A 27,999-nucleotide genomic window follows, 5' to 3' on the forward strand; every position below is an offset into this window, starting at 1 on the left:
CAGAGTGAGGACATTTAGATCCACTGTTTGAGGGCTAAGACTTTTAGATGAATAAAGTTTATTATTATTATTATCATTATTATTATTATTTAGGGTCAGAGTCAGGTTTAGTTAGAGTTAGAGGAATGTCAATGTGTGTCCTCACTAAAATAGAAGTACAAACGTGTGTGTGTGTGTGTGTGTGTGTGTGTGTGTGTGTGTGCGTGCGTGCGTGTCTTCAACATATGTTCTAAACCCTCCTGTCATTGTCCTGACAACATTCACACTGTTGGTGTGTTTACATGTGTGTGTGTGCGTGTGTTTCTACATGTGTGTTGTATGTTGTGTGTGTTGAAATGAGAAGGTGGTGGGGCGCGCGCCCTCAGCAGACAGTCAGGCACAAAGACGCACGGCTCATCCGCTCGCCTCCCCATTGACGTCAGTCCGGTATCACATGAACGAGCGGGGACCAATCGGGCTGCGCGCTGCCGGAGAGTGTTGGCTGCGCTACAGCGAGACGGAGCGGAGGCTGGATAAAAGGAAACCGAGCCCGGGAGCTTGTAACGACCGCTAAACCCCGCGGAGGAGCCCGGAGCCGCCGCCACCCCACAGACCCACCGTGTGTGACCGGTTCCCGTGCGTCGCGCGCCGTGGATGACCCCCGTTCGGCACCGGGGCGGACGCGCTGGATAAGGCCATGGCCCTAACGTGCTGAGCGGCCGGGCCGGTGGGGGAGGCGAGGCGCACCGCGGAGACGCTTCATGGCTCATTGTGCGGGTTGGAAAATGGTGGATTACAGCGTGAAGAGCTTCCCCCGGTTGGATCTGCTGTCATAGCCCGGAGCTCGGTGGCGTTTCCTCGCGGAGGTCGTGTTTTTTTTTAGGTAGGTCCCCCCCACCCCCCCTCGCTCCACAGCTCGAGCCATTTCTCCTCTGTTTTAGATACATGTCGGATTTTGGCATCGGCGCGACGCCTTGGCCCTGCGCTCCGTGACGCGAACATTTGGAGACAATAAACTGTCGGATTTAACCGAACCATGGATTTCAACAGCGGCAACGGAGGAGTAGGAGGAGGAGGAGGTGGTGGTGGAGGAGTAGGAGGTGGTGGAGGAGGTGGAGGAGGAAACGAGCTGCACAACAACCAGTTCTATCAGTGCGAGGAGAACAAGCCGCTGCTGGGGGAGATGTCGGAGGGCAACAACAACACCAAGCCGGGCGCGGGGCCGTGCAAGAGGAGCCTGCACCACTGCAGCAGCAGCGGGATGCGATACAAGCTGCTGCACGAGGGGGACATCCAGGTGTGCGTGGTCAAGCACCCCCGCACCTTCCTCAGCAAGATCCTCACCTCCAAGTTCCTGCGGAGGTGGGAGCCGCATCACCTCACGCTCACAGACAGCGGCCTGACCTCGGCCACGGTGAGTCCCAGTGCGCGTGTGTGTGTGTATGTGTGTGTGTGTGTGTGTGTGCGCTTCACATTCCTCAGGCAGCCTCAGTGTTTGTCTTTTCTTGTCTGGACGCAGCAGACGCGCACCGAGATTACGCACAGTCTCTTGTTGACGCAGTTTACAAGAAGGCCGCGTGTCAGCGCTCTCACGGCCCTTTCCGCTGATAGTGTCGGCTTCTCTGTGGCTCTGTGGCCCGCGACCTCCCCCCCCCACACACACACACACACACACACACACATCCTCCTCCTCCTGCTCCTCCTTGTGCAACTCATCTCTCTGTGACCCGCCGCCTCCTGCTTCTGTCCCTGGGGCGCAGAGGACGCACAAGGTCCCTTGGAGAGGAGGCCCCTGGAGCGTGTGTGTCTGCTGGGTCGCTGCTGGACGCTGTTGGTTGTTTGCTCTTGTAAGTGGGATCTGAACCCCTCACACATGAAGCTGTGTCCAGCCTCCACCCCCCCAGAACAGCCTGGTGTCTGTGATCCAACAGGAAGGTGGAGAAGAAAGGAGGATGATGAGCTTCAGTGTTGAATCCTTCTCACGTCGGTACAGTTCAGATTTGGTGTGAGGAAGTTTCCTCTGCTGGGTCATGTGATCTGTGTTTACATGGAGATCAATGATTAGAGTGAGACGCTGCCGTGGAAACAGCATCTTCTAACTAACTTAACCAGATTAATACTCAGAATAAATAACCAGATTAATACAGTTCTCTGACTTTAGTCTCATTGTGTCGACATGTCGATCACATGGTGTTGGAGTTGTCGCAGCATTGACAACACTCACACGAATTCTGACAAATTAGAAAACACCAAACTCTGTTGTTGAATCAACACTGAAGTCTGCAGAGTTTACGTTTCACAGCTGAACAACTCAGCAGCAGGTTTTCTGCACAGACTCGTTCACAACAGCAACAGATGATCCTCATTCTTCAGGTGAGGTGAGGGGGGGCAGCCAGAGACAGGAAGTGACATGTTACCCTCGGTGTTATGAGGTTGAAACTCTCTGCGAGCTAGCGCCACCTCCAGGACAGAATCCTCTTGCAAGTAGCAGCTTTAACAGACTATCATCATTGTTTCCTACACTTCACTTGCACCAGCGAGTTCTGGACCGCGACAGGAAACACGTCTGTGGTAGCCAACTGTAAGGGTCAGTAATTCAGCAGGATAATAGTGAAATCATAAAAGCCTTTATTTCCTCTTCTGTTATCATCAACACTTCTGACATTTCCCACAAAGCGAAGCCCCATTGTTTTATCAACACACCTTGTTGGAGGCTGTTGGGACGCCGGCCTATCACAGGCCAGCTGCTCTGAGCCGCGTCTGATGTAGTGAAGGATAAACCCTCCTGAACTCAGTTCACCTGCTGGTTTACACCTGGGTCAGTTCATAATGTGGCTGAATGGACCGGGCACATGTCTCCGTGCTCAGCTTGTTGTGTGGACGTCACAGATGCACGACAACACGCAGAAAACAGCAGTAAACTGAATCTCTTCTTCAAGGTTTGATGACATGAACTCAGTTGGTGTTTGTCCTGTGAAGCAGCAGGTTGTTGGGTCCGACTCGTTCACACCAACAGGAACATGTGGGGAACATCCAGGCGAGGGGCGGAGCCTGTAGAGCAGCAGGAGGCCGGACATGACGTATAAATTGTGCTGAGGAAAGATCAGTGTTGTTGTTTTCATCCACACCGGCGTCATATTGTATTCACACATTCACCTTCTCTGGAGAAAAGGATCTTCAGAGTTCAGTCTCACAGCAGCTGGAGATATGAAGGAAGCTGATCATGAATCAGTTCTATGAAACAGGATGAGGTGAAGGTTTCATCATGATGTAGTTAATCACGGTATCTTCCTCCTGGGGACCAAATAATAGTTAAACCACATTTCACTGCTTGAGCAGGATTACACAAGAGCAGCTGAACAGACATGAACCTGGTGGAAGGAAGAGTTACGGCTGAGAGAAGAACTCATTACATGTTGCATCCAGGATCTTCTCTAACTCTTTCTGTAACATTGTGAGAGAGAATGATTTTCAAAGAGAATAATTCATGGCTCCTGATGGAAAGAACCTTTTCAGAGCAGTGATATCTGTGAGGTTGTGTAATCTGGAGCAGTTTAAGTGAATTTAAAGGGACCGTCGGGCCTCGGTGGAAGTTTACTGAGTGATGGCCTCGTAAATTTTTACTTCCTTTGGCTTTTGAATTTATATTCCTTCTTCTTCTCTTGTAATTTCATTTTATTTTCTCCATGGGCTCGGGATAAATCTACAGTCGCTATTATTATAACGTCGTTAACTTCCCTATTTTTACACTGAGAAATAACAATTATATAAATGTAATTTGAGGGTATGAAAATAGAAAGTGTCACAGACACGATTCATGATGATGAAGATGCAGTGTGAACATTCCTCAGGTTGGCAGCGTGATGATCGTGGACTGAAATCAGCCTGATTGAATTTAAGTTGGTGGTTTAACGAGTAAAATATAAACGTGAAACCTGTGATGGACTCTTATCGTTTGCAATCAAACGAAACGTGGAGACGATCTTTTCTCATATAATTTAGATTTTAATGCTGAGCAGACGGTTTCTCGGCGCCTTCCTTTTACACGTGTGTTATTGTGTGAGTGATAGTAGAGTTTGTGCGAACACTCGAGGCAGTACAGTGTGTGTGTGTCTGTGTGTGTTTTACCGATTCACACTTTCAGCTCATTTCCAGAGACTAGTTTTAATGTTGGGTGGAATCTGGTGTCGCTCCGATCGCGGCTCACAGATGTGGTGATGAAGCCTCAGGGATCCTGTATTGATGGTGGATGTGGTAAGAAGCCCTTTGAACGTCGGCCAGCAGCCGCCAGCGTCGGCCAGGACACCGTCTCTGTGGGAGCGGGGAGCGGGGAAAGCTCGTTTCTGCGTCTCCTCGCACAGAAGCCACCGTCTGTGCTGGTTGTGTTTCAGCCGCTTCGCAGAGATCTGGTGGATTCGTCTGAGTCAAACTTATTTTTCACGCTCACAAACTCGTTTATTTAGTGGAAATGATCCACAGCAAGTTTGACCTGTTCAGGGTCTGGACGCCCCTGGGATCCCCTGTGGGATCCTTCAGGAGAAGGAAAGTACTGGAGTGGATCCACGAGGTTTATGAAGTTCAGATAATTCACCTGAATTGACCCAGACCCTCGTCGATACAACTCGCTCTGACCAAACTAAAACTGACCCGCGGCAAAACGTCACCACCTTCAGACTGAGACGGTGCAAATAGTGACTGTGACTGATTCAGGGGGTCGATAGAACAGGGTTTGAATTATAGTTTATTTATTATTACTCTCTGGGAAACCCTGAATGTTTCCCAGTCGTCGACCTGCTGTTATATTTGCCGTGTGCAGAAGGTTTAAAGGAAACATCTCTTTTTATAGTCTTCTTTAGCTGCTATTATAAATTTGAATTCTCTGACTCAACAACCATCGACCTACAACATGTTGATCCTCGGTATCCTGTCACGTAATCTGACGATGGGGATTTACCTGACATCAGGAGTGTAGCACATTAATATTTGATTAAGTAATTTCTTTCTGTTCCATCATTGATCTCGTTTCCTCACTGAAACCAAATGTTCTCGTTCTCTGACCCTGATCATGAACTTTAACAACACGGTTGTTGTCCATCAAACACTGATAATGTAGAGTTTGCTTTTTCACAAACTTTGGCCTGAGATTTAAAAAAAGTAAATCTGTAAACTTTTGTTGGCTCCTCCTCTTTTTTGCTGCGTCTCACTTTTCGTCTGATTCTTTGTTTTTCTTACTTCGGAGAGAAAAATGTCCGGTTCGGTTAAACTTCACTGAAACAAAAGTAAAAAACTTTAAATCTGGAGAGTTAAATACAGTTCAAACATAAAACATAACGTGAATTACAGTACTCAATACTACAAAAAATATATTGTAGATATATTTGGTGACTTGTGGCCGTTTTAAAAACTGTGGTTTCTATAATAAGGTTAAATTTTAAAAGATGAAACGGATCATTTGTTTGATGTGAGAGCTTTTTCCTGATGTTCAGTGTAAACCTGTCGCTTCATTGCCTCTGTGGTCGACCACGTTAACAGACGAGAGACTTTTCTCACCAGATTCTGTCTCTGGCTCAAGTCGCTGAGCTTCCTGAGTAGCTCTAACCTCTGCACACGGCTCGTACATCATCCTGTGAAAAGCCTCAGAGATCGACCAGCAGCTGAATTCCTTCAGCGCCGCACATTTAGTCAACGTACGAGAAAAACTGTGTCGTTGATCATGAGCCGTCCTTCAGGGAACTTCAGTCTGCTTTGAATTTACGGCAGGAAACGGAGACGTCAGCGGTAGAAATTCTGAAGCTTCTGCTGGTTCCTTTGTTTCTCATCCAGGACACCAGCTCAGAGATCACGTGTCTGTCGACGACGGCTCTTATTCTTCACCCTGTAAAAGCTGAAATATGAGGAAGAGGGTTTTGTATTCAGGGCGAAGCATGAATGTGCATTTCCTGAGTGGCGTTGTTGTCGAGCGTTTTGTGGGCAGGAGAACAATGCTGATGCCTTCGCTCGGCTCTCACACAGAAGAGACTTCACTTCCCACAAGGAGGCAAAGAGCGTTGACTCCGCGTCTCCAGCGTCCCCACGCCAACACATGACTTCTGGAGAAAAGAGCTTTGTGAGAGCGAGCACGGCTGCCAAGGGTTTCATGAGTTTGACTAACGAAACTCACATGAACCTCGTTTAAATCAAAGAAACGTTCCGATGCACCGTCTCGTCTCGTATTGTATTGAAAGTTGTACAGAAAAAACCACTTTGTTCCCATCTTACATTTAAGGGATTAATACGTGAACGCAGGCAGCTTTCTCCTCTAGTGTGTGTGTGTGTGTGTGTGTGTGTGTGTGTGTGTGTGTGTGTGTGTGTGTGTGTGTGTGTGTGTGTGTGTTGTGGTGACTTTCTCTCGTCCCCCCTCTGTCAGGCCTGTAGTCAGAAACCTAACCCACATCACATTTTCGTAAGAGGGGCGCCGGTGCAGCTGAAGCACTTCCTGTGTTGCGTCTCGCTGACAGAAGGCCTGAGATGAGAAGCGTCTGGTTGCAGCGCGAGCGGATCGTTAAAGGCAGCGAGAGACGGGAGCCCGGTAGGAATCAATCAGGGCGGCTCCAGTGTCTCCGGCTCACGGGGGAGGTCGGAAAAGTCAAACGATTATGCAAGAAGCTGCGGTGACGGCTGTTTCTGAGACACAACTATTTCTTCTCTTTAGTTTGTTGCGTCATGTGATCATCTGGGTCCAGTTTTCTGTCAGCGAAGGTCTTTTGTCTAATGAGCAAAGAAATGTCCAATTCATTGTGAAGGTTGGACGCAAAATTTGTGAGATTTAAAATCATTGGTTGTTGGTTAACTGATAAGTTAGAACTTAACCTAAAGATCAGGTGTGAACGGTTCCTCTGGCCAACGCACCAAAGTTTAGTCCGACCAGAAGAGGAGGTCTGGATCAAACTGAACCGTGGTTCACCCAGACCTCCAGGAACCTGGCACCCGACAGTCACCTCTCCCTCACTGCCATCATTACCCACTGGTGTAGAGACACATGCTGCACAACGTCAGGAGGATACGTCCCCTTCTCACTCGGAAGGCGGCGCAGGTTCTGGTCCAAATCTCGGCCCTAATGAGACTAAACGTCCTTTCTGAGCTCCTGGTTCAGGTTCAGGGGCCGAATGTGAGCCGTGGGTAGGTTCAGGTTAAAGTTAGAGAGGAGGTTTTGGTTTGACTGTGAATATGTGAAGTATAAATCCAGATCAGCTGATTAAAGAGGAAGCAACCGAGAAACCAACGGGTGGTTTTGTTTCAATCCAAAAATAAAGGGAAGAGAAACGAAGTGACGACAAGTTGTGTGCTCCTGCAAACACACACACACACACACACACACACACACACACACACACACACACACACACAGAGTGAAACTTGAGTCTTCACACCTTTCTTACAACTTATTCTCCGACACACAGGTGTAAATTATATGTTTAAGTTTCCAGTGTTTTTATTCTTGGAGCCGAATCTGTGCATGTTTTAGTCTTTTACTTACAAAGACTTGAACACAGAAGGAGAAAGAACAAAGCAAGAGGCTGAATTCAAACTGTTGTTTTTCATCCGGAGCAGTGATCATAGTTGTGGACGACAAGACGTCATAGAAAGTCCAGAAAAACTATTTTCCATTACGAGCAGTTTTATTTATATTCTCCAGAGTGAACGGCTCAGGGAGAAAAGATGAGAGCGAACGTGTCCTGACAGAAACAGACGGAGATCAGGAAACTGAATATTAAACTGTCCACATGCACAGTTACCTTCCATCAGTGTGTGTGTGTGTGTGTGTGTGTGTGTGTGTGTGTGTGTGTGTGTTATTGACATGTGGAGCGGATCAATGCCACAGTTTTGGAATCACTCGTCTTTCTGCAGGAGTTTTACTTTCTGTCTGAATTGGAGTCGGAGCTGTTCCTCTCAACGGACTCATGGATCCGTCTCTCGCTGCTCATCCTCTGCTCTCTGCGGGTCAGCGCTGGCTTTTCTTCCTCCGCAGTTTCCTTGTTCCCTAACATTTGGAGAAGTAGAGCAGCTTCTCGTTCTGGGAAGTGACGTCACACGAGTTTGTCCCCGAACGCAGCATACGACAGGTTTCTGTCCTTGTGAGATCGCTCCGTCACAATGAGGGTCTCTGGGGCGACGCAGCGTTCGCACCCCCTCGGTCACCCTGTGAATCTGGGTCACTGCTGAATGTCTTTTTGTTCGTGAACCAGCGTCGTGCGGTTTGTTGTAAATATGAAACCGAGAGAACACAGGATGTGAAACGATGATGTTTGTCCGATGACAGGAACAGGAAGACATTTGCACTCAGCTGGCCTCGTGACCACTTGTCACAGCCAGAGTTTAAGAGAGTGACTTGTAATTTGTAGATTTCCACAACGATGAAGCAACTTAACTAAACTTAATCTCTCATGAGATTGAGAGGATGTGAGCAGTCTCAGGGGTTAGAGCGGCCGTCCTCTAACCAGATGGTCGGCAGTGCGATTCCAATCTTCCCTAGTCCTTCTGCTGAAGTGTCCTTCTGCAACACACTGAACCCCAAAGAGCCCCGTGCCTCATAACGAAAGTGCTGCACCTAGATGCACTGTGTGAATGTGTGTGACTGTAGAACAGTACTGTAAAGCACGGTGGTCATTGGAAAGAGAAAAGCTCTATAAATACCGACCAGTCACCATTTAGAGGGAACGTGACACCTCAGGAACACCTCCAGGTTCCTGAGGTGTCACGTTCACAAGGGGTTAAAGAGACCTTGACCTTTGACCCCATAGTAAAGTACACATAGTTCATCCTTGAGTCCAAGTGAATGTTTTTATCAAATCTGAAGTAAATTCCCTCGAGGCGTTGCTGAGATATCGTGTTGGATGGGACGGACATCCTGGAAACACATAACCTCTGGCTATTGGCGGTCACCGGCGGCGCCTCTGATATGTTCCGGTCGAAGACTTCGGTAAACAAACCTGCGACCGACCGAAGTCGTGAACAGATAAACGAGGGACGACTGGAAACAGAAATAACGTTTGTACCTTCGAACCTTCACGAGAAGAGTTGACCTGCGCGTGCACATAACGAGAGCTGTGTAGCTCCGCCTCCTTCTGCCACAGACTTCGTATCCATCACCTCTCGCATGCGGCACGCTGACCTTTTAAAATGGCTGCTTGACCTTTTCAGTGCACTGAAGGCAGCGGCGGCAGCGAAACACCTGATGAGCGTCTGCTTTAAAACTCGTTCACCCTCTCCCTCTGTCGTCCTCCACTCTGTGCCGGTCGGTGTGTTTCTCCTCCTGCAGCTCAGTGAACACAACGTATCAGGAGGCGATAGCGTTGTTGACGTGACTCAGCGTTTGTACGTGCCGACACAAAGTCACGCCTGAGAGCTGAAGGAGAAGAACCTTTAGTTCTCCTAAGTTAAATGTCTGTGTGTTCACAGGACTTTGATATCAGGGTGTTAGAGTTTTGAATGTGGTTACATAAATGTTCCAGATAACCCAGAATTCACCCTGTTGTGATTATTAGGCCATGATTTAATAACTAATCCCCTAAAGAACAACCATGTGTATATGTACATATGAATTCGCTCATGTATTTTCCATTATCATCGACATATTGTTGAAACTTAAGGGTCAAGAACCTGATGTTTCTGCTTTTCTTATTCTGCGTCTCTGAATTACAGGAGATCGTTTAACTCCCACAGACAATAAGTTTGTTCTCTGTTCCGTGGTCTCGTGGCGTCGGGAGAATCTCGATGCTGATTGGCTGTCACGACACAGCATCGAGTTTTTTTCACTCGATTCAAAACTTTTTCAACTCAAGCCGCCGCAAATTTGTGTCTTGAAATAATTCACTTTGCTGTAATCAGCCGTAAGTTTAGCAGAGTGGAATCAAACAGAGACACGGAGCAGAGACTCATTTGAGAAGCATCGATGTGATGAAACCACTGCAGAGGTCAAGTCTCTTCTTCTTCTTCTTCTTCTTCTTCTTCTTCTTCTTCTTCTTCCTTCTGTTGTTGCTCTTGTCTTCGTCTCCCTGGAAACAAACCACAAGAACAAAAAAATTAAACACAACATACATCTTCATCCTGTTGTTTCTATGGCAACGCAGCAGTGAGGAGAACAGACGAGAGGAGACGCAGCCTCCTCCACCATGAAAGAGAACAGACCGAGGAAGAAAAGAGAGAAAGCAGAGACGAGTAGAAAGAGAGAAGGAAAGACAGAGTGGGACAGAGAGAGAGAGAGAGACATATTAAGGTGGAGGGAGACAATCACTGTACGCTCTTGTGCAGGACGGAGTATCTATGGTAACCCTCGGCTGGTTATCAGAAAATTGAACTTCCTTCTGTTTGTCTGCGCTCTGCTTTGTCTCCGCCCGTTCAAAAACACAACGCCGTCCCTCTCCGTCCTCAGCACCCGCTCCCACACCTCGCTCTGGGTTTGTCCGTTTGTCTCGTACTCGTGGTGCAGGCGTTCAAATCGAGCAGAAGAAAAAACACAATTCGGCAGCACAGACACACAGACAGATGAACAGAGACACAGACAGACAGAGGAACAGACAGACAAACAGTCAGTCAGTCAGACTGACAGATGAACAGAGACAGGGGTTCATGTTACTCTACCAAGGAAATGAGACATCTCGCCCAGAACCAATATTTGCCATGGATGTTGTCCATAATGAAAATACAGTATGTGCAGTTTCACAACAGGGATTGGTGTGTGTGTGTGCTGTGTGTGTGTGTGTGGTGCGTGGTGGTGCGGCGAGGAGGAGTGAGACAGAAAAGCCAGCTCGCTCTATCAGCCACGGAGGGAGGTGTAAATAAAGGAATAGCCTGTTTGTTCTTCAACTGGGTGGGGGGGGCAGCAGGGCGAGCTGCCTGTTTGCTCTGGAGAGAGAGAGAGAGAGAGAGAGAGAGAGAGAGAGAGAGAGAGAGAGAGAGGAGAAGCACCTGTCTGCTCGACTCCGCTGCAGAACCACGCCGCCGCTGTTTCCATGTTACAGTACTTGTGTGTTTGTGTTGAGAGGAGCCGTGTGTGTGTGTGTGTGTGTGTGTGTGTGTGTGTGTGTGTGTTGGAGACGGTCTGTTTATCTGTCTGGAGGCCGTGGAGTGATACCAGAACAGTCTGTGGAGGCCTGTGTGTGTTTTTGACACTGACTATCACCTGGTCCCTCATATTCTAACCAGTCATTATTCGGGTGTATATATGCTGTGTGTGTACATTTGTATAAACAAGTTCAGTCAGTTATTTAAATTCTTCATTATGAATTATTATGATGATTCCTCTGAAGAGTGTGACGCCTATAGAACCTCAACACACCTCAGTGTCCCATCAACTTAGTCGTAACAGAACACACACACACACACACACAGGTGATGGACACACACAGGTGATGGACACACACACACGCGTGATGGACACACACAGGTGATGGACACGCAGGTGATGGACACACACAGGTGATGGACACACACGCAGGTGATGGACACACACGCAGGTGATGGACACACACAGGTGATGGAACACACACACGTGATGGACACACACAGGTGATGGACACACACAGGTGATGGCACACACACACGTGATGGACACACACACGTGATGGACACACACACGTGATGGACACACACATGTGATGGACACACACATGTGATGGACACACACACGTGATGGACACACGCAGGTGATGGACTACCAGGATCCTACCGGAGGAAGACTCTCATTGTGATGTTGCTTTTTCCTTCATGGACGTTCAAAGTCTTTCCAAGAACAAACAGATTCTCACGTTCAGCTGAAGTTCATATTAGGGCCTTCAACACTGCGTTAGATTAATAACTTAACCCCCCCCCCCTCCGTCTGGCATTTTCAAACTAAAATGCAGTTGTGCGGATGGAACCTGAATCTAACCTGAAAGTAGAGAATCACACAAAAGAAATCCGTAGTTCCTCTGCAACGTGTGAACATCTGTCAGAACAAGCCCTTTTCTTTTGTTCGAGCTGTGTAACCACACTCGTGTGGTGACGGCCACATCCAGGCCGAGCTCTGTTCCTTCACACCAACGCTGAGAGACCTTCTTCCTGTTACAAAAAACATCAGCCAGAGACTGACTGAGTTTTCTATATGAAAACCAAAAGTAAACCGGGGCTCAGCCGCTGCCGATGACGTCTGCAGAGCGAGTCTCTCATCAGCGGTGACTGATACCAAGTCATCCAGTGACGCTGATTACTGGGAAAATCAACCGCTGATTCAGTTTACTGCCATTTTCTGCTGTTCTGACACACACGCGTCTTATTATAGACACTGTGGCATTCAACATCTCTCGTCAAACTCCTCTCGGGGTTAGAAGATATACAAACTCGGTTTCCTTGTGGCTTTCGCTCGGCTTCGTTATTTTTATCTGTTTATATTCTTTCCCTTTTTTTCCCCTGTTTCTCTCTAAAGACTCTTCTGTTCCTGACTCCGGAAACTTGTGGTAATTTGTCAGCGTTTCTGTAATCGCTCCGAGACGAGCAAACAGGTTGTGGCCTGTTACTGTTGCATCTGTGATCCCAGCTCTCACAATGGTGAGGGCTGTGATCCCAGTGTGTGTGTGTGTGTGTGTGTGTGTGTGTGTGTGTGTGTGTGTGCGTGTGTGTGTGTGTGTGTGTGTGTGTGTGTGTGTGTGTGTGTGTGTGTGTGTGTGTGTGTGTGTGTGTGTGTGTGTGCGTGTGCGTGTTGACTCACAGCCACAGGAACAATGTCTCTCTAGGTGATGTTTTGTGTAATTGTGTGATTAATGGCCTTTGCCAAATTGATTTTCCACTTTGTCTCAGCGTTCAGTGACTGTTCACTTGGAACAATATCAAATGTCACCACAGCTGATAAAGACGAGTGTCGTGCCGTGTGCGTTCCACGCAGCAGCAGCAGCAGCAGCAGCCGGTTTGTTTGGCCGTGTGTTTACTCAGGGCAGCCCAGCCCAGGTGATATTTCTTTTTGTCCGTCCAGCCGACTGCCAGTAAAAATAAATGGCTTTTTATCCCGGGGCTCTGTTTAAACACACAGTGTGTACTGTGCATGTGAGACTGACTCTCTCCTCTCCCTCAGCCCACCGGTTACATGGAGACGTCCCTGTCCTACAGCTCCATCGAGGACCTGCAGCTGCTCTCGTGGGACAACGCTCCAAAGTACTGCGTCCAGCTCAGCTTCCCCGGAGGCACCGTCCTGCTGCAGGTAACACGCCGCTCGTCACTGTAACGTGTGTTTGCATGAACATCGTTGGACAGATCTGGATTAACAGGAGTTTAAATACAAACTGCTTCTACCTGAACATGTTCTGAAAACAACTGTTTCCATTCAGGCTCAGATTATTTGGTTTGCGTTGGTGAGTGATTGTGAGTCTGTTGACAAATCCTCACATTCACACGTGTGTAAACAGATGTCTGAGGACAAGGTACAGCACAGACCAGTGAACTGAGCCGGTTTAGGACAGAACCAGATCCTGAACCAGGGAACTGCTCTGAAGTCCTGGGGAAATAACCTCCACATTAACCGGGGCCGTTCACAGTTGGTCCTGTGGCCCTCCAGCTCATTTACCTCTGATTCACAGCCCCTTCAGGGTGTTGTGGGTTGTGAACCCACCTCCACCGTTGTGTTTGCTCTCACCTGCTGCCAGATGTCTGCAGAGCTGCCGGCAGGTTCACTTTGTGCGGAGAAGGAAAAGCTTCGTTTCCACAAGCCCCCGTCGGTCAGGGCTCCTGCTCGAGCTGGGAGGAGAACCTGCTGCTGCTTCCCAGCGATGGAAAGAACATAGAAAATTAGAAGATGATTAAAGTGTAACAGAGAACAGAAGATGTCTGAGGTTTAGGGATTAACATCGTAAAAAACTGAACTCCTCATCTGAACATCATCCTGGTTTTGGCTTCAGCAGCCGGTCGCTGGTTATCGTTGCCAGTTCGGGAAAATTCTTCCAAAAACACTGGAACATGTGAGCGACGTGTGCTTCATGCTGCCCAGGTGTTTCCTTTTAGATCAATTATTTAAACATTGAATCTCTCGGACCGGCCGATCTTCACCTGAACCATCACCCACACTTCATCACAGAGGAAAGTTTGAAACCCTTGAGTCTGTTCTGAACTGGGATCAGCGTCTGACGGAGAGGAGCCTGGTGTCTGACGGCTTTAACTCCCTTTCTACCTTAGGACACGTTCACACCTGGTTCGGTTCAGAGCTTCAGACTCTTCAGTTCAGTCTGAACCTGAACATCAGGTGTGAAAGGTTCCTCGGAGCAGAAGAGGAGGTCTGGGTCAAACTGAACCAGGTTCAGTTCAGACGTTTGGACAAATGTTAATACGAGCAGAGCGTCACAGAACAAACTGGGACAAACACGTTGATTTCTACATTTTAAGATGATCATTCTACATGTTATTTTTACATTCTGGTATTAATACTAAGTGTAAAATAAACATTTAGAATTTACTGTGGGCAGACGTTGTTGTTCGTTGTAATCCTGCGACGATGACGTCTGTACGGGGGGGGGGAATTTCCTCTTTGTTCTCTCTCTGATGAGCTCACGTTGTAGTTCTCTGTCTAGAAGACGCTGTAGTGAAGTCCAGGTGAACGATGAGTCCTTTCAGACACAGGAGGTTTTATTTGTGTCCGTTCATCTGTTGGATTAGTTGATATAACATATTGTGTTTACCCTGTCTCTTTCAGGAAGTAAAATGTCTTTTAACTTATGTGAGATCACATTTGACAAATGTTTTTTTTTGTTTGTTTTCTTTGTGCGTGTGTGTGTCTGTCTGTGTGTGTCTGTCTGTGTGTGTGTGCGTGTGTCTGCCTGTGTGTGTGCCACAGGCTGCAAACAGCTACTTAAGAGACCAGTGGTTTCACTCCCTGCAGTGGAAGGTAAGGTTACACTTTGTCTTTAACTATTAATCTAAGTGTTTCATCAGCTCCATCAAAGCATTTCCACACACACACACACACACACACACACACACACACACACACACACACACACACACACACACACACTGTATAACTGTATTTTATCTTTACTGCTCCTTATTATCAGACTTATTTTAGATTTGTTGTTTATTCAATGAAACACAAAAACATTAACAAATGCACAAAATATACAAATATATATATAAAACCACGTGTAGTAGTTTTCATCTGTATTTGAACATGTTACACAAACAGACCTCGAGGATCAGACCTCGATCTGAGCGAAGCTGCTGAGCTGAACAAAGCTCAGTTACTTCCTGTGGAAAACAGTCAACATTGTTTCTTGAGCAACAATGAAAGTTGTCACCGCTCATATGAATAGTTGGATGTGTCACGATTGGTACTTTGCACTTTGCTTATCCTGTTCATGTGTTTTCACTGCATCATGTTGAATAAAACAGCGTAAGAGAAGAAGGCCCACAGGTTCGATACCAAAGCGCTTGGTTTCTCTGAAGAGTGCAGGTTGGAGAAGGTTCTTCCAGATGTTCCTCACCTCTGTGTCTCCTGCAGAAAAAGATCTACAAGTACCGGAAGGTCCTGAACAACCCGAGCCGCTGGGACGTGGTGCTGAAGGAGATCCGAGCGCTGGTGGACATGGCTCTGACCTCGCCGCTGCAGGACGAGTCCATCCACCAGGCCCCGCTGCACATCATCTCCACCCTTCTGGCTGAGGTACGTGCACACGCACACACACATGCACACTAAAGGCTGAATCTGAATCCAATCCGAATTGTCTTCATTTTATTTTGTAATTGTCACAATAATAAGAAAATCTTCCCCAGTGGAAATTAAATTATTATATTTACATCAGTCCTGAACTTGGATTAAATCCAGAGGAAGTATGGAGACACATATAATATACATTTTAATATACATATCAGCCAATATATCAATGTTTTACTCCCTGACATCTGTACCTGTTGGTCTGTAGTTAAGATCTTCAGCAGGTTTGAAGCAGAGAAAGACGTTTGACGAAACTAAAACTGAACAGATTGAAAAGCTGCTCTTCTTCCTCCACAGAACTCTAATCTCAGCACTCAGGATCATGAGAACATCATCGTGGTGAGTGTGAAGTTCACTGTTACAATAAATGGATTTCTGATGTCAGGCTGAGGTTAATGATTAACTCTCTGGAGTCCGAGAGTCGAGTTGTTCAGATCTTCAAACTGAAAGCCGTGTTTAGATTCTCCTTGTTCCTCTCCTGTATTTACCTGGTTGTGTTTGTGGGAGTCGATCCTCGTACGACAGAATCAGAAGCTGTGATGTGTAGTTCACCTGTTTTTAAAAGACTCGTGCATCTGAGAGCTCAGATCTGCAGTGACGGCTTCCTGCCTGAGTAAATAAGAGATATTCATCTGTGTGTGTGTGTCTGTGTGTGTGTCTGTGTGTGTGTGTTCAGGCCATCGCTCCTCTTCTGGAAAACAACCATCCACCTCCTGACCTGTGCGAGTTCTTCTGTAAGGTGAGATCATGATCCTCTCATCGTTTGAGTGTCACGGTTCTTTGGAGGTTCCTCTCGTTGACGTGGCTCCTCTGTGTTGCAGCACTGTCGGGAGCGGCCGCGCTCCATGGTGGTGATCGAAGTGTTCACCCCGGTGGTCCAGAGAATCCTCAAACACAACATGGTGAGAACGACCACAAGACTGACGACAGGAGTTTTAGGCAGATTTTCTGCTCGGCAACAAATTGTGGAACTTGCAAAGAAAAGCTCCTTTTATTTATTCGACCAATCGCCATGTGCGAATAACTCAAATAATTGATCTGAGAGGCTCATGGACTCGTCGCCTCCCCCGACTCAGCTGTAGCAGGTTAAATATCTTCAAGAGTCAAGGACAACTACAGCCAATCAGAGCGCAGGACAGGGTGACCAGACCAATCAGGGTTTTCCCTGGAGGAAAAATTTAAGTTGTTGTAGTTCATCTTTTAACTCTGTGGTTTTGTTTGTGTGCAGGATTTTGGGAAGTGCCCTCGACTGCGTCTCTTCACTCAGGAGTACATCCTGGCTCTCAATGAGCTGAACGCTGGCATGGAGGTCGTCAAGAAGTTCGTCCACAGGTGAGAAACCGCCAGCGTCAGCGTGGTCACTCACGTTTCACATCCACGAGCCAGAAGAAGCTTCTACACACAAACTGTATCCATAACCTGTGTGTGTGTGTGTGTGTGTGTGTGTGTGTGTGTGTGTGTGTGTGTGTGTGTGTGTGTGTGTGTGTGTGTGTGTGTGTGTGTGTGTGTGTGTGTGTGTCTTGTAGCATGCACGGGCCAACGGGGCAGTGCCCTCACCCACGTGTTCTGCCAAACCTGGTGGCTGTGTGCCTCGCCGCCATCTATTCCTGTTATGAGGAGTTCATCAACAGGTCAGACTCACACACACACTCTCTCTCTCACTCTCTCTCTCACACACTCACACACACACTCTCTCTCTCTCACACACACACACACACTCTCTCTCTCTCTCTCTCTCTCTCTCTCTCTCTCTTCTCACACTCTCTCTCTCTCACACACTCTCTCTCTCTCTCACACACTCTCTCTCTCTCACACACTCTCTCTCTCTCTCACACACTCTCTCTCTCTCTCTCTCACACACACCCACACACACTCTCTCTCTCTCTCTCACACACACACACACACTCTCTCTCTCTCTCTCTCTCTCTCTCTCTCTCTCTCTCTCTCTCTCTCTCTCTCTCTCTCTCTCTCTCTCTCTCACAAACACAAACGTTCTCTCGGTGCGTTCACACTCTGGACAAAAAGCTCAAGAGTGAAATGTGAGTAAAAGCTGTTTTTATGGGCGACTGTTGCTCAGGAGGCGATCCACTGACCAGAGGGTCGGTGGTTCGATTCCTGGCTCCTCCAGTCCACATGCTGAAGTGTCCTTAAGCAAAACACTGAACCCTTAAATGCCAAAAAAGTGAGTGAATGAATCGTGATAGGAAAAACAAAGCTGTGTGATTATGAGCTGTATCTACAGATTATTTAGTTTATTTACTGAATAAACATGGACCACATGATGGCTCCCAAAACTGGAGCCAAAGAGCCTTGCTCCCCCTGGTGGCTGGCTGCACAATAGGTCATGTATCGAGTATAGACCTCCTCCATGTTAGCAGACGGGACATGGATCAAAGTACACGTCAAACAAATGTTTCTGTAATTTAAGGTGGTTCTTATCATCTTATCTTTCATGTTGCTGATATTTGCTGTGATTTGTCCAGTTTGACCTTTAAAGTAGTTTAAGACATAAACGAGTTGCACCAGAGGTCTGAGAACAAAGACCTGAACACGTGTAGCCACACATGCTGAGGACATGTGAAGCTGCTGTGGGTTTCTAGCCGTGTCCCGCTCTGTGTGATACATGTTTATTCAGCTGTTGTCCTCTCTCTCTTGTTTGCCTTCGTCCATTCTCTGTTTTTCATTGATTAGACAAACACATGATCAGTAATTTCCCACATCATGTCGCACTAATACGAAGGAAACAGTGCAAACAGCAATTTGCAGACGCTGCCGGGAAATCAGATCATTTCTGTACCGTCAGATCAGATTATGTCATTTACAGCCCTAAACTAATTTACTATGTTCCATCAGAAAAGAGGAATCAATGCACTGACTGTGAAATACAAAAACACGGGGAAATATATATAACATTCATTTAATTAATACACAAGAAAATTCCCAGGAAATGTTTCTAATATTCATGATTCCTGATGTTTCTCCTTTTTGAAAAACATTTTTAAATGAATGAATCCTTGGGTTTGAAATACAGTAACTTTCTGGATCAGTCTAAATCTTTATTATTATTATATTTTTAGTGTATTTAATTTGCCAGAAACATTCATATTCCAATAAATGCACAACAAACAAAGTTAAAGATTTTATTATTGTGATTTATTTACTACAAACCTGGTGATATTGTTGTTATGGTGAATTATTTGGGCCATGAAAACATATTTAATAACTGAGAATGAAAAGCAGCTGTGAGTTGTGTTGTTCTTCAGAGATGAAGCCGTTTTGACCTCACTTCACCGGTTTCTATTTAAAAGTTCATGATTTGTTCCACGGGGACTTTTTGTTGACTGCAGATTAAAAACATGATCTTCACTCATTAGCGTCACTTTCACTCCAGAGAGGAGAAATTCTTCTGAGATAATTTTTCCAAAACTCCAGCTCACAGAGGAACCGTTGCCGTGGCGACCGTGTCTCCGGGCTCCCGCCTCTTTTCTTTCCACTTTGTCATTCGGCTTCTCTTTGTTATTTTTAGTTTTCCTGTCACAGTGAAATTGTGGTAACTGTCGTACTTTGAGTTGAGTTTGGTCCAATCACGTGTCCTCGTTTCCTCCTGCAGTCGGGACAACTCCCCCAGCCTGAAGGAGATCAGGAACGGTTGCCAGCAACAGAATGACCGAAAGCCCCCGATGCCGCTTCGCCTGCTGCGCCCGGAGCCCGCGATACCACCTCCCGCCACCATCCTCCCCCTCTCCGCCAACCCCAGTCCTCCGCAGCCGCCTCCCCCCGCCCCCGCCATCACCTCCCCGACACCCTCCCTGCCCCTCTCCCCTCCGCCCTCCGTCGTCAACTCTAGCGAGATCCTGGTGGAGCTGGAGCGGAACAACAACTCGACCAACGCCAGGCGGAAGGGAGGGCCATCAGGGGGCGACAGCGAGCCCAACCTCATCGACTGTCTGCTGGTCAGCCCGGCCGTCAACACGCTGTCCATCCAGCTGCCGGCGCAGGCCGACCGCGTGCTGGGCTGCTTCGCGCTCATCCTCAAGATGCTGTGAGTTCACACCCAGAGCCGAGCGTTTACACATCACGTTTTACATTTGGATAAAACATTTTTGTACAGATTGTCGTAAAGAAGAAAACTGAAACATTAGCCTGACGTAACAGATGAGAGTCTGTTTCCTCTGATTGGTCCGTCGCTGTCAAACTTAGAACTGCTTCGATCCTGGAGCCTGCAGAACGTCACTGTATCGTTAAAACAGCCGTAAACACGCACAGGGACGGTGTGAACAGACTCTTCTTTGAAACGGGCGTTGACTCTGAACTCTGAGTCAACTGAGACGTTCAATTTAAAGAGGTTTATTTTTGCAGTTTAAAGGAAACCTTCTGTTTTTTCAGTTTCTTTACTTTAGTGTGTCATATAAGTTTTTATTGTGTGTGTGTGTGTCTGTGTGTGTCAGGACGGCCTAAAAAGCGATAGTGTCTGTGCTTTTGTAGCTCGTGTTACTCACCAGTAACGCGACGCCGCTGCAGCTCCCGTTGATGCGACGCTGCAGGTTTGCGTCATCTCGCCTCGGATCATGTTGCAGCTGCTCCTCTTGTCTTTTTGTGATATGCAGGCTCCGCCCTCGTCTGTTCGTCCTCACAATGACTCTTTCTCTCTGTGTCCGTCAGGTCAGACTACGACGACTGGAGACCGGCTCTGGCCAGTCTGCTGCAGCCCATCCCCTTCCCTAAAGAGTGAGTGCTCATTCACACCTCGGTTCAGATCATGAATCCACTCAACTCATCACTTTCATATTGGTTTGCTTTGGGCTGATAAACAATGTTTGGAATGCTAAGTTGGCATTGTGAATATATTTCACTGTAAAAATATCCAGGGGCTTCTAAGTGATGAAGGACTTTTGACCTCACGTTAAATCGTCCTTGATCAGTGCTGCTGAGGCCTCGTCGGTCTCTGAATGTTCCTGTTGAAGGTGCGTTAGTTTCGTGGGGGTGCGTCTGTGCACAGCCGGCGTGGAGTCAGCACTTCTTCTCTTCGCAGGCAGCAGTGAGGTTCAGTGCAGGTCGTCGCTGTTGAAACTGTAAATGTAGTTTTTCAGTATTTCATCCCCGTGCACCTCTGTGCCGTCTGTCTCTTCCCCGTCTCTGGGGACATGAACATGTTTCTAAGTGGGTCCTAATGGGGCGGACGGCTGACGTAGGTGAGGCACCTCACCGCGGCTCCCGGGGGTCGTGAGCTGCAGCGCCGGCGGCATTCCTGTCCCCAGACAGCTCGCTGTAATTGGCTGTAAGCAGCCCCGAGCCTTATTTGTGACTGGCCGGGCCAATCCAGAGCGTCATTAGCTCTGACTGGTGCGCGGCTTGTTTTGACCGACGCTGGGACTCACCTGTTCCTCACCTGCGCCGGTGTTGACTGGTCGATGGCTTCGGGCGTCATTAGGAAAAGCAACAACAGTCGCTGAGGATGAGACGAGTCACATCACACACAAGCAGAACTCGAACACGTAGAACTCCGGCTTGTTTGATCTGAACAAAAAACGGAACTGTGAAAATCCGACGGTTTCACATGTCGGATTTTTTCTCAACGTCTCTTAACTCACTAAACAAACTGAAGAAACTCCTGACGAGACAAAGACACATATTTTCAAATTGTCAAACTATTTCTTTAATGGATTAAATGTTTATTACATTTTTTTTAAAAGAACCTGATTAATAGGTCTCATATTGAATGAGTGTAGTTCACAAAGTACATATAAAAAAAGTGTGTGTGTGTGTGTGTGTGTGTGTGTGTGTGTGTGTGTGTGTGTGTGTGTGTGTGTGTGTGTGTGTGTGTGTGTGTGTGTGTGTGTGTGTGTGTGTGTGTGTGTGTGTGTGTGTGTAACATGTACAAAATGAGGAACTACACACGCAGCTTCCATTCTGATTTATTAGTTTTTCTCAAACACTTGACACATAAACTCCATCAAGTGTTGGAACAAGTTGATATGAAAACTAGTGTCATTTAATTAACATCTAACTCTACGGATTTTCCCACAGGGATCGTTAAACCTCTGAAGTAACAACAGTTCACGTGCACTTGTCGTGTTTGTGTTGAAAATGTCGTAACAAGCTCCGAGCGACTGTTTCCACTGAAACACGTCAAATCTTTAATGTTTTAACTGAAACATCAAATGAACGATTCCAGAGAGAAACGTTTTCTTTGATTAGGTTTCACTGCTCCGAATGTTTCAGGCTCTAATATCTCTCTCGTCTCTTTGTCCTCTCTCTCGTCTCTTTGTCCTCTCGTCTCTTTGTCCTCTCTCTCTCTCTCTCTCTCTCAGGGCCCTCGCTCACGCCAAATTCACAAAGTAAGTAGCTCAGACGTCACAAAACTGCTCTTCAGACTTTTCCAGGTTTGAAAACAACCTGACGTTTGTGTCTCTGTGTTTTAACAGGGAACTGAAATACGTCATTCAGAGGTTTGCAGAGGACCCGAGGCAGGAGGTGAGTGTGTGTGTGTTAGTGTGTGTTACTCTCAGTCTCTAGTTTCGAGTCTTCTTCAAACAGCTGATGTTCATTTAGTAAGTTATGATCATTTAGAGTCAAACAGACCATAAAGCACCGGATGTATTGGGGGCGTGGCTCATTTGGGGGCCGTGCAGTGTCCTTGAGCTCTCAGTCAGGCCCCCCCCACACACTCACTTCTGGTTTAAAGAAACAAGATGGCGCTGGACATCATGTCAAACTGAGGCTTCAGAGCTTCACACACATCTGACTTGTGTGTGTTCCAGGTTCACTCCTGTCTGCTGAGTGTGCGTTCAGGTAAAGATGGCTGGTTCCAGCTCTACAGTCCAGGAGGCGTGGCCTGTGATGACGACGGGGAGCTGTTTGCCAGTATGGTGAGTGCACGGACACACACACACACACACACACACACACACACACACACACACACACACACACACACACACACACACACACACACACACACACACACTGTTAACCTGAGCTATGTTCTAACTAGCGTCTGCTTGTGATTGGTCCGTCAGGTTCATATCTTGATGGGCTCCTGCTACAAGACCAAGAAGTTCCTCTTGTCTCTGGCTGAGAACAAGCTGGGTCCCTGCATGCTGCTGGCCCTGAGAGGAAACCAGACCATGGTGGAGGTCCGTCCACGTCTGGGTTTCTGTTTGACGTCCTCCAGGGTTCCTTTGTCACGTTCTTTAACAAAGTGTGTGTGTGTGTGTTCAGATCCTGTGTCTGATGCTGGAGTACAACATCATCGACAACAAAGACACGCAGCTGCAGATCATCTCCACCCTGGAGAGCACGCAGGTCGGCCTCCGCATGTACGAGCAGCTCTGTGACCGCCAGAGAGAGCTGAAGGAGCTGGTAACTACACACACACACAGACACACACACACACTAAACACACACACACACATATACACAAACAACAAACAGTCTTTTCAGACATTTTAACCCTAATCCTTACTTTAATTTAAACCTAATCTAACCTTCATTAAACCCCTCCTAACCCTTACCTTAACCATAACCTGATCTTTACCTTAAACAAAACTTAATATTACCCATATCTTAACTGGAACCCTTAACCTAAACTAACCCCTCACCTTAACTTGACCTTAGTATAACTTAAATATACCATGAATTAAAGAAAATGAATTGTGTCTGTTCCTCTTTCATCATCCTGTCTCACAGTGAGAGATTCATGTTTGAATTAATTTATCAAATCAAAATCGAGGTGTTTTATTTGTGCGAGCTCTTGTGTCACTTCCTGAGCTCAGCCTGTCCGCAGCTGCTCACACACGCCACCTACTGTCCCACAATGTTCCTGCGAGGCCTTCGGCTCAGACTCTTTTTGTGTGTCTTCTCCTCAGCAAAGGAAAGGAGGCCCCACCCGCCTGACGCTGCCGTCCAAGTCCACGGTGAGACGAGGCCCTCGCTGCCTCACACAACACGACCTTTAACCTTCTCACTTATCAGACACTGCGTCAGAGACACAACAACAACGCTGAATGTTTATTTTGACGCACCACAGGATGCCGACCTGGCCCGTCTGTTGAGTTCAGGTTCCTTTGGGAATTTGGAGAACCTGAGCTTGGCCTTCACCAACGTCACCAGTGCCTGTGCCGAGCAGCTCATCAAGCTGCCTTCACTCAAACAGCTCAACCTCTGGTCCACACAGGTACACACACACACACACACACAACACAACACAACAACACTAATGACCCGTGATCCCACAGACGCACAGTGACCTTGTTCTTCTTGTCTCTCCTTCAGTTCGGGGACGCAGGGTTGAGGTTGTTGTCCGAGCATCTGGCCTGTCTTCAGGTGCTGAACCTGTGTGAGACTCCGGTCACCGATGCCGGTCTGCTGGCTCTCAGCTGTAAGAAGACTCTCAGAGAATCTGCTTTTTTTTTATTCTTTTCAAAGCAGTTAACAGTAATTAACTGAGTGTTTGTGTTTCAGCCATGAAGAGCCTGTGCAGCCTGAACATGAACAGCACCAAACTCACAGCCGACACATACGAGGACCTCAAGGTAAAACAGCAACACGAGTGCAGCGGCTGGTTTTCTATTCACTGAAGAGAATTATCTGTGTAGTTTACATTTAAGACAATAAGAGTTTAAATCTGCCGCTCGGGGGGGCAGGCAGGAGAGACTCCGAACAAGGGAGTCGGACATTTGTGTTTAAAAAATGATCTTAGTGTTGATTTTAAGTCGGTAACAAAGATAAATCCCAGTTTAGATGTTTTGCTTCTTTGTGTTGACGCTGTTTCTGTTTCTGTGTCTTCAGGCCAAACTGCCCAACTTGAAAGACGTTGATGTTCGGTACACTGAGGCCTGGTGATCAGCCACGCTCACACACACACACATGAACACACACACACACACACACACACACACACACACATTGCACACAGGCTCAGAAACATAACATGAAACTTTGTGCGACGACGTCATCGCCAGCCATCACCGCAGCGTGAGGATCATGTGAGCAGAAACGCCTCTGACCACCAGAGGAGGAGTCTTCGTCAGCTTCGGACTCCATCGCCCCCTGTAGCGACGCCATCACTGGGAAGGAACTGCCTTGCTTTTTTGTTTTCTGAGTGAAAAGTCCTCATGGACCTCATCGCTCCCCGAACGTCTGTCCCCAACGTCCTGAGGACCTTGTTGTAACTGATCAGAGGACGAGCCAGCACCCAGTGTCCTGTGGCTGTTTGAGACCCTCCTCTCTCTCTCTGCCTTTACCCAACTCCCACCTCGACCCCGCCGCCATCAGCCTTCCACTCTCTCTCCTGCCCCCATGTGGTGAAGGCTGGATACAGCAGGACGCATTCCAGTTGGTCTCCCATCCCACCCACGGCGTGCTGTAGCTCCCCGAGCAGACGCGGCGTTGAACCGTCACCTCAGTCCTCGCTCCTCTCCTCTTCGGCTTCAGCTCTTCGAATCCGATTCCAGCTTTCTTCAAGTCGTTCATTGGGAAAACAAGGTGCTACCTCCCAGAAAAGAAGAGTTGCAAGACTGTGCCTATTCCTCGAACACAACACATTCACACACGATAAGGAAAAAAAAAAAACAGAAAAAAAAGTTTTTATCAACTTGAATGAACATATTTTTCCAGACATCTGTGCTTTCATATATTGTGTGTTTCTATATAAACATGAAGACAAACCCCAGCGCTGACATTTCAGAAACGTTTCTGGAGGAAAGTGAAACAGCGATGTTCCCTTTCCGTTTGTTTTCAGTGTAAATACTGACGATCTCCCATTGCTATTTAATAGGACCGTTGTTGTAGCAGTAGCTGGGTGGTCTGGGACTGCCTGATGAGTTGTGTCTTTCAAACCTCCTTGATTCTGTCTCTCCTGGGTTCGTCCTGACTCCTGAAGACCACACGCCCTGTTGTTTTGCATCATATAACGCAAGAAGCGAGAGAGGGCGCCCGTACGCGGATCTCTCTGCTCCGTCGGTGGTACCGCTGACGTGTGCGTCGGACTCGAACACGGGCCCATCACCAGCTGAGAGTTGTATATTTTCATATCCTCTGCTTTTCTTTCTCTTTTGTACAGACGGTTTTTTTGAAATGAAGACAGGACACTTGCCAAACATCTTCATCCAGTTTAGATTTGTGTTTTGTGCACTTGCTTCATCCGGCCAACGTGAGCGCGGTTGTAGTTCTGACCGATCTGAGTGGAACTTGTCGTAACCTGCACGTGGAGAGACCGTAGACTGTGAACAAAGATGGACGACGCGTCTCCGCTTCCTCCCACTATCCAGAAATGAAGCCAAAATACCAACGCTGCCATCTTGCGTCGATGATTTGGAGCCGTGGTATCGAGGTCCCGCCCACTAATCAGGAGTCAGTCTCAGCTGTCACATGACATCTCAGCCCGTTTTTTTTATATTCAAATAACTAATTAAAACCAAACGTATCAGAAGCTTCAGTGTGTTAAGAACCATCTTCATTTATTATATATATATATTTTGACCTTTCGTGTGGTTGACGTCCCGTCTGCTAACATGGAGGAGGCGTTGTTTTGTTATTCGTTTTGTTATTGTATGATTAAAAGCAATTGCACCAGAGTTAGCTAGCAGCTAATTCGCATCCTTTGGCTTTGTGACCTATATGGCAGCCAGCCACCAGGGGGCGATCAAAGTGTTTTGGCTTCACTTTAAGGGAGCGCTCATGTCGTCCATCTTTATTTACAGACCCCCCCCGCCCCGCCCCGCTGAGGTCGCCACAGCGCCCTAGTGGTCGTCTTTCTTATCTTTTGTCGCCCTCCTGTTTTAAATTGTTCTGCTGTAAGAATTTGACACCGTGTTCGATCGGTGACTTTTTTTTTTAGTCCGTGTGCATCGATAATTCTCATCAGAGGAAGAAACGAAATGATTTTACATGTTCTGTCACAATCAGGGACAAAGATTAAAAAAAGGAAAAAGATGGAAACTTTCGGTCGAACCGCCCAAAACACATTCCCTGTGACGCCGCCTGTTTGGTGTGGTAACCGAACCTGCGTCACAGGCTCCTCCCCCTCCGGGCTGATTTGTTCCGTGTTGTAAAACACACGCGACGAGTCGTCTTCGTTCAGTCGCTCCGACTGCGTCCATCCATTTAATTTATTTGCGTCGACCTGCACATGCTCCAGACGTTGGTTGAGGACAGGATGCCGTCCATGATGAGGACATGCTTTTGTTTCCTATTTATTGAGTGCCATGACAATTTTCTGTTCGGTCTGCGTGCGGCGGCCATGTTTGGGTCGAACCTCTGGACCTCTCTTCATATCCTGTATGATGTATATACGAGTGTATATAGTCGTCTCCTCCTCTCCTGTGGTTCAACCAGGTTTGAATCCTTTATCCCGTCTCTCTGTTTCCCGGCCTCCCTCCGTCGGCAGGCTGCTGTTGCCTTCATCTTCATGTGTGTGGTTGTTGTTTTGGTTATTTTCACACAAAGTGCACTGTAATCTCAAAAAAAAATCTGTTTTCAATGCATAATATCTTTTAAGTTTCTGACGTCTTTGATTCGATGACTTTAATCAAACATTTGTTTCCTGTGTTTTTGTTGTTTAGTTTTTATTTTCGCATGTACATGTTGCATCATCTGGTATTTTTATTTTGTCATTTTGTTTTATAAAAGGTTTGAACTATAATAAAGGGTCTGATCACTATCTCACTGAGGTTCAGGACTGAAATGGAGAGACGCCATCAAACTGTTTTCTGATTGGTCGTTGCCAGGATCTGCCCACGAGGCTCCAGGAAGTCGAGGTTTGATCGATGTAGATTTTCTAAAAAGCCAATACCAATACTGGTACTTTTTGACTGAAGCTGCCTCTCGCTGAGATTTCAGAATTGAGCTTGAGCGTTTTCGTATTAATAAAAATGCAAGAAGTTTGAATCCTGCCAGATAATCATATCAGAGTGTAACGTGCTGAATGGCCATTGTCTTTTTTTTTTAAATAAAGTTGTTGTAAAACACGGGGAAGGTGACAGTTCAGTGGAGCTTTCAATCAGTCCTGTTTTGTACCTGATGTTTTTTAAAGTCTGAAGCGTTTGAGGGAACGATTCAACATTTTGGGAAACTGCTGGAGTTGGTTGAGAAGACGACGTCCCATCATGCAGCTGCAGCCGCGGGGACCTTTAGCTTCACTTAGCACCAGAAAGGGATCTGTCACATATAAAACATCCTGATTGGCTGGTTTCGTTTGCTTGTTATTCACTCTTTGCTAATTGGCTGCAAACTGAGCGAGGAATCCATCTCGTTGTTAAAGTTTCCCAAAATGTCCGAGTCTTCCTTCAGACACGGTGGCAGCGTGGAGT

The 27,999-nt window shown here is 47.1% G+C and overlaps 1 protein-coding gene across 1 annotated transcript; it reads left to right on the plus strand.

The window, feature by feature from the left end:
- The first annotated feature begins 415 nt into the window (after nucleotides 1–415).
- LOC118109208 (c-Maf inducing protein) lies at nucleotides 416–27,676 on the plus strand. The gene is made up of 21 exons (XM_035156127.2): nucleotides 416–1,393; nucleotides 13,064–13,189; nucleotides 14,813–14,863; nucleotides 15,476–15,637; nucleotides 15,986–16,027; nucleotides 16,365–16,427; nucleotides 16,510–16,590; nucleotides 16,917–17,020; nucleotides 17,215–17,319; nucleotides 19,299–19,730; nucleotides 20,351–20,416; nucleotides 22,000–22,026; nucleotides 22,114–22,162; nucleotides 22,450–22,557; nucleotides 22,708–22,824; nucleotides 22,910–23,050; nucleotides 23,557–23,604; nucleotides 23,718–23,864; nucleotides 23,963–24,068; nucleotides 24,152–24,222; nucleotides 24,479–27,676. Exons 1-21 carry the CDS (start codon nucleotides 1,016–1,018, stop codon nucleotides 24,530–24,532), a joined length of 2,478 nt encoding a protein of 825 aa, XP_035012018.2. The 5' UTR covers nucleotides 416–1,015; the 3' UTR covers nucleotides 24,533–27,676.
- Nucleotides 27,677–27,999: the final 323 nt, after the last annotated feature.

This window comes from Hippoglossus stenolepis, chromosome 5 (genome assembly GCF_022539355.2).
Source record: "Hippoglossus stenolepis isolate QCI-W04-F060 chromosome 5, HSTE1.2, whole genome shotgun sequence".
Classification (NCBI taxonomy): Eukaryota; Metazoa; Chordata; class Actinopteri; order Pleuronectiformes; family Pleuronectidae; genus Hippoglossus; species Hippoglossus stenolepis.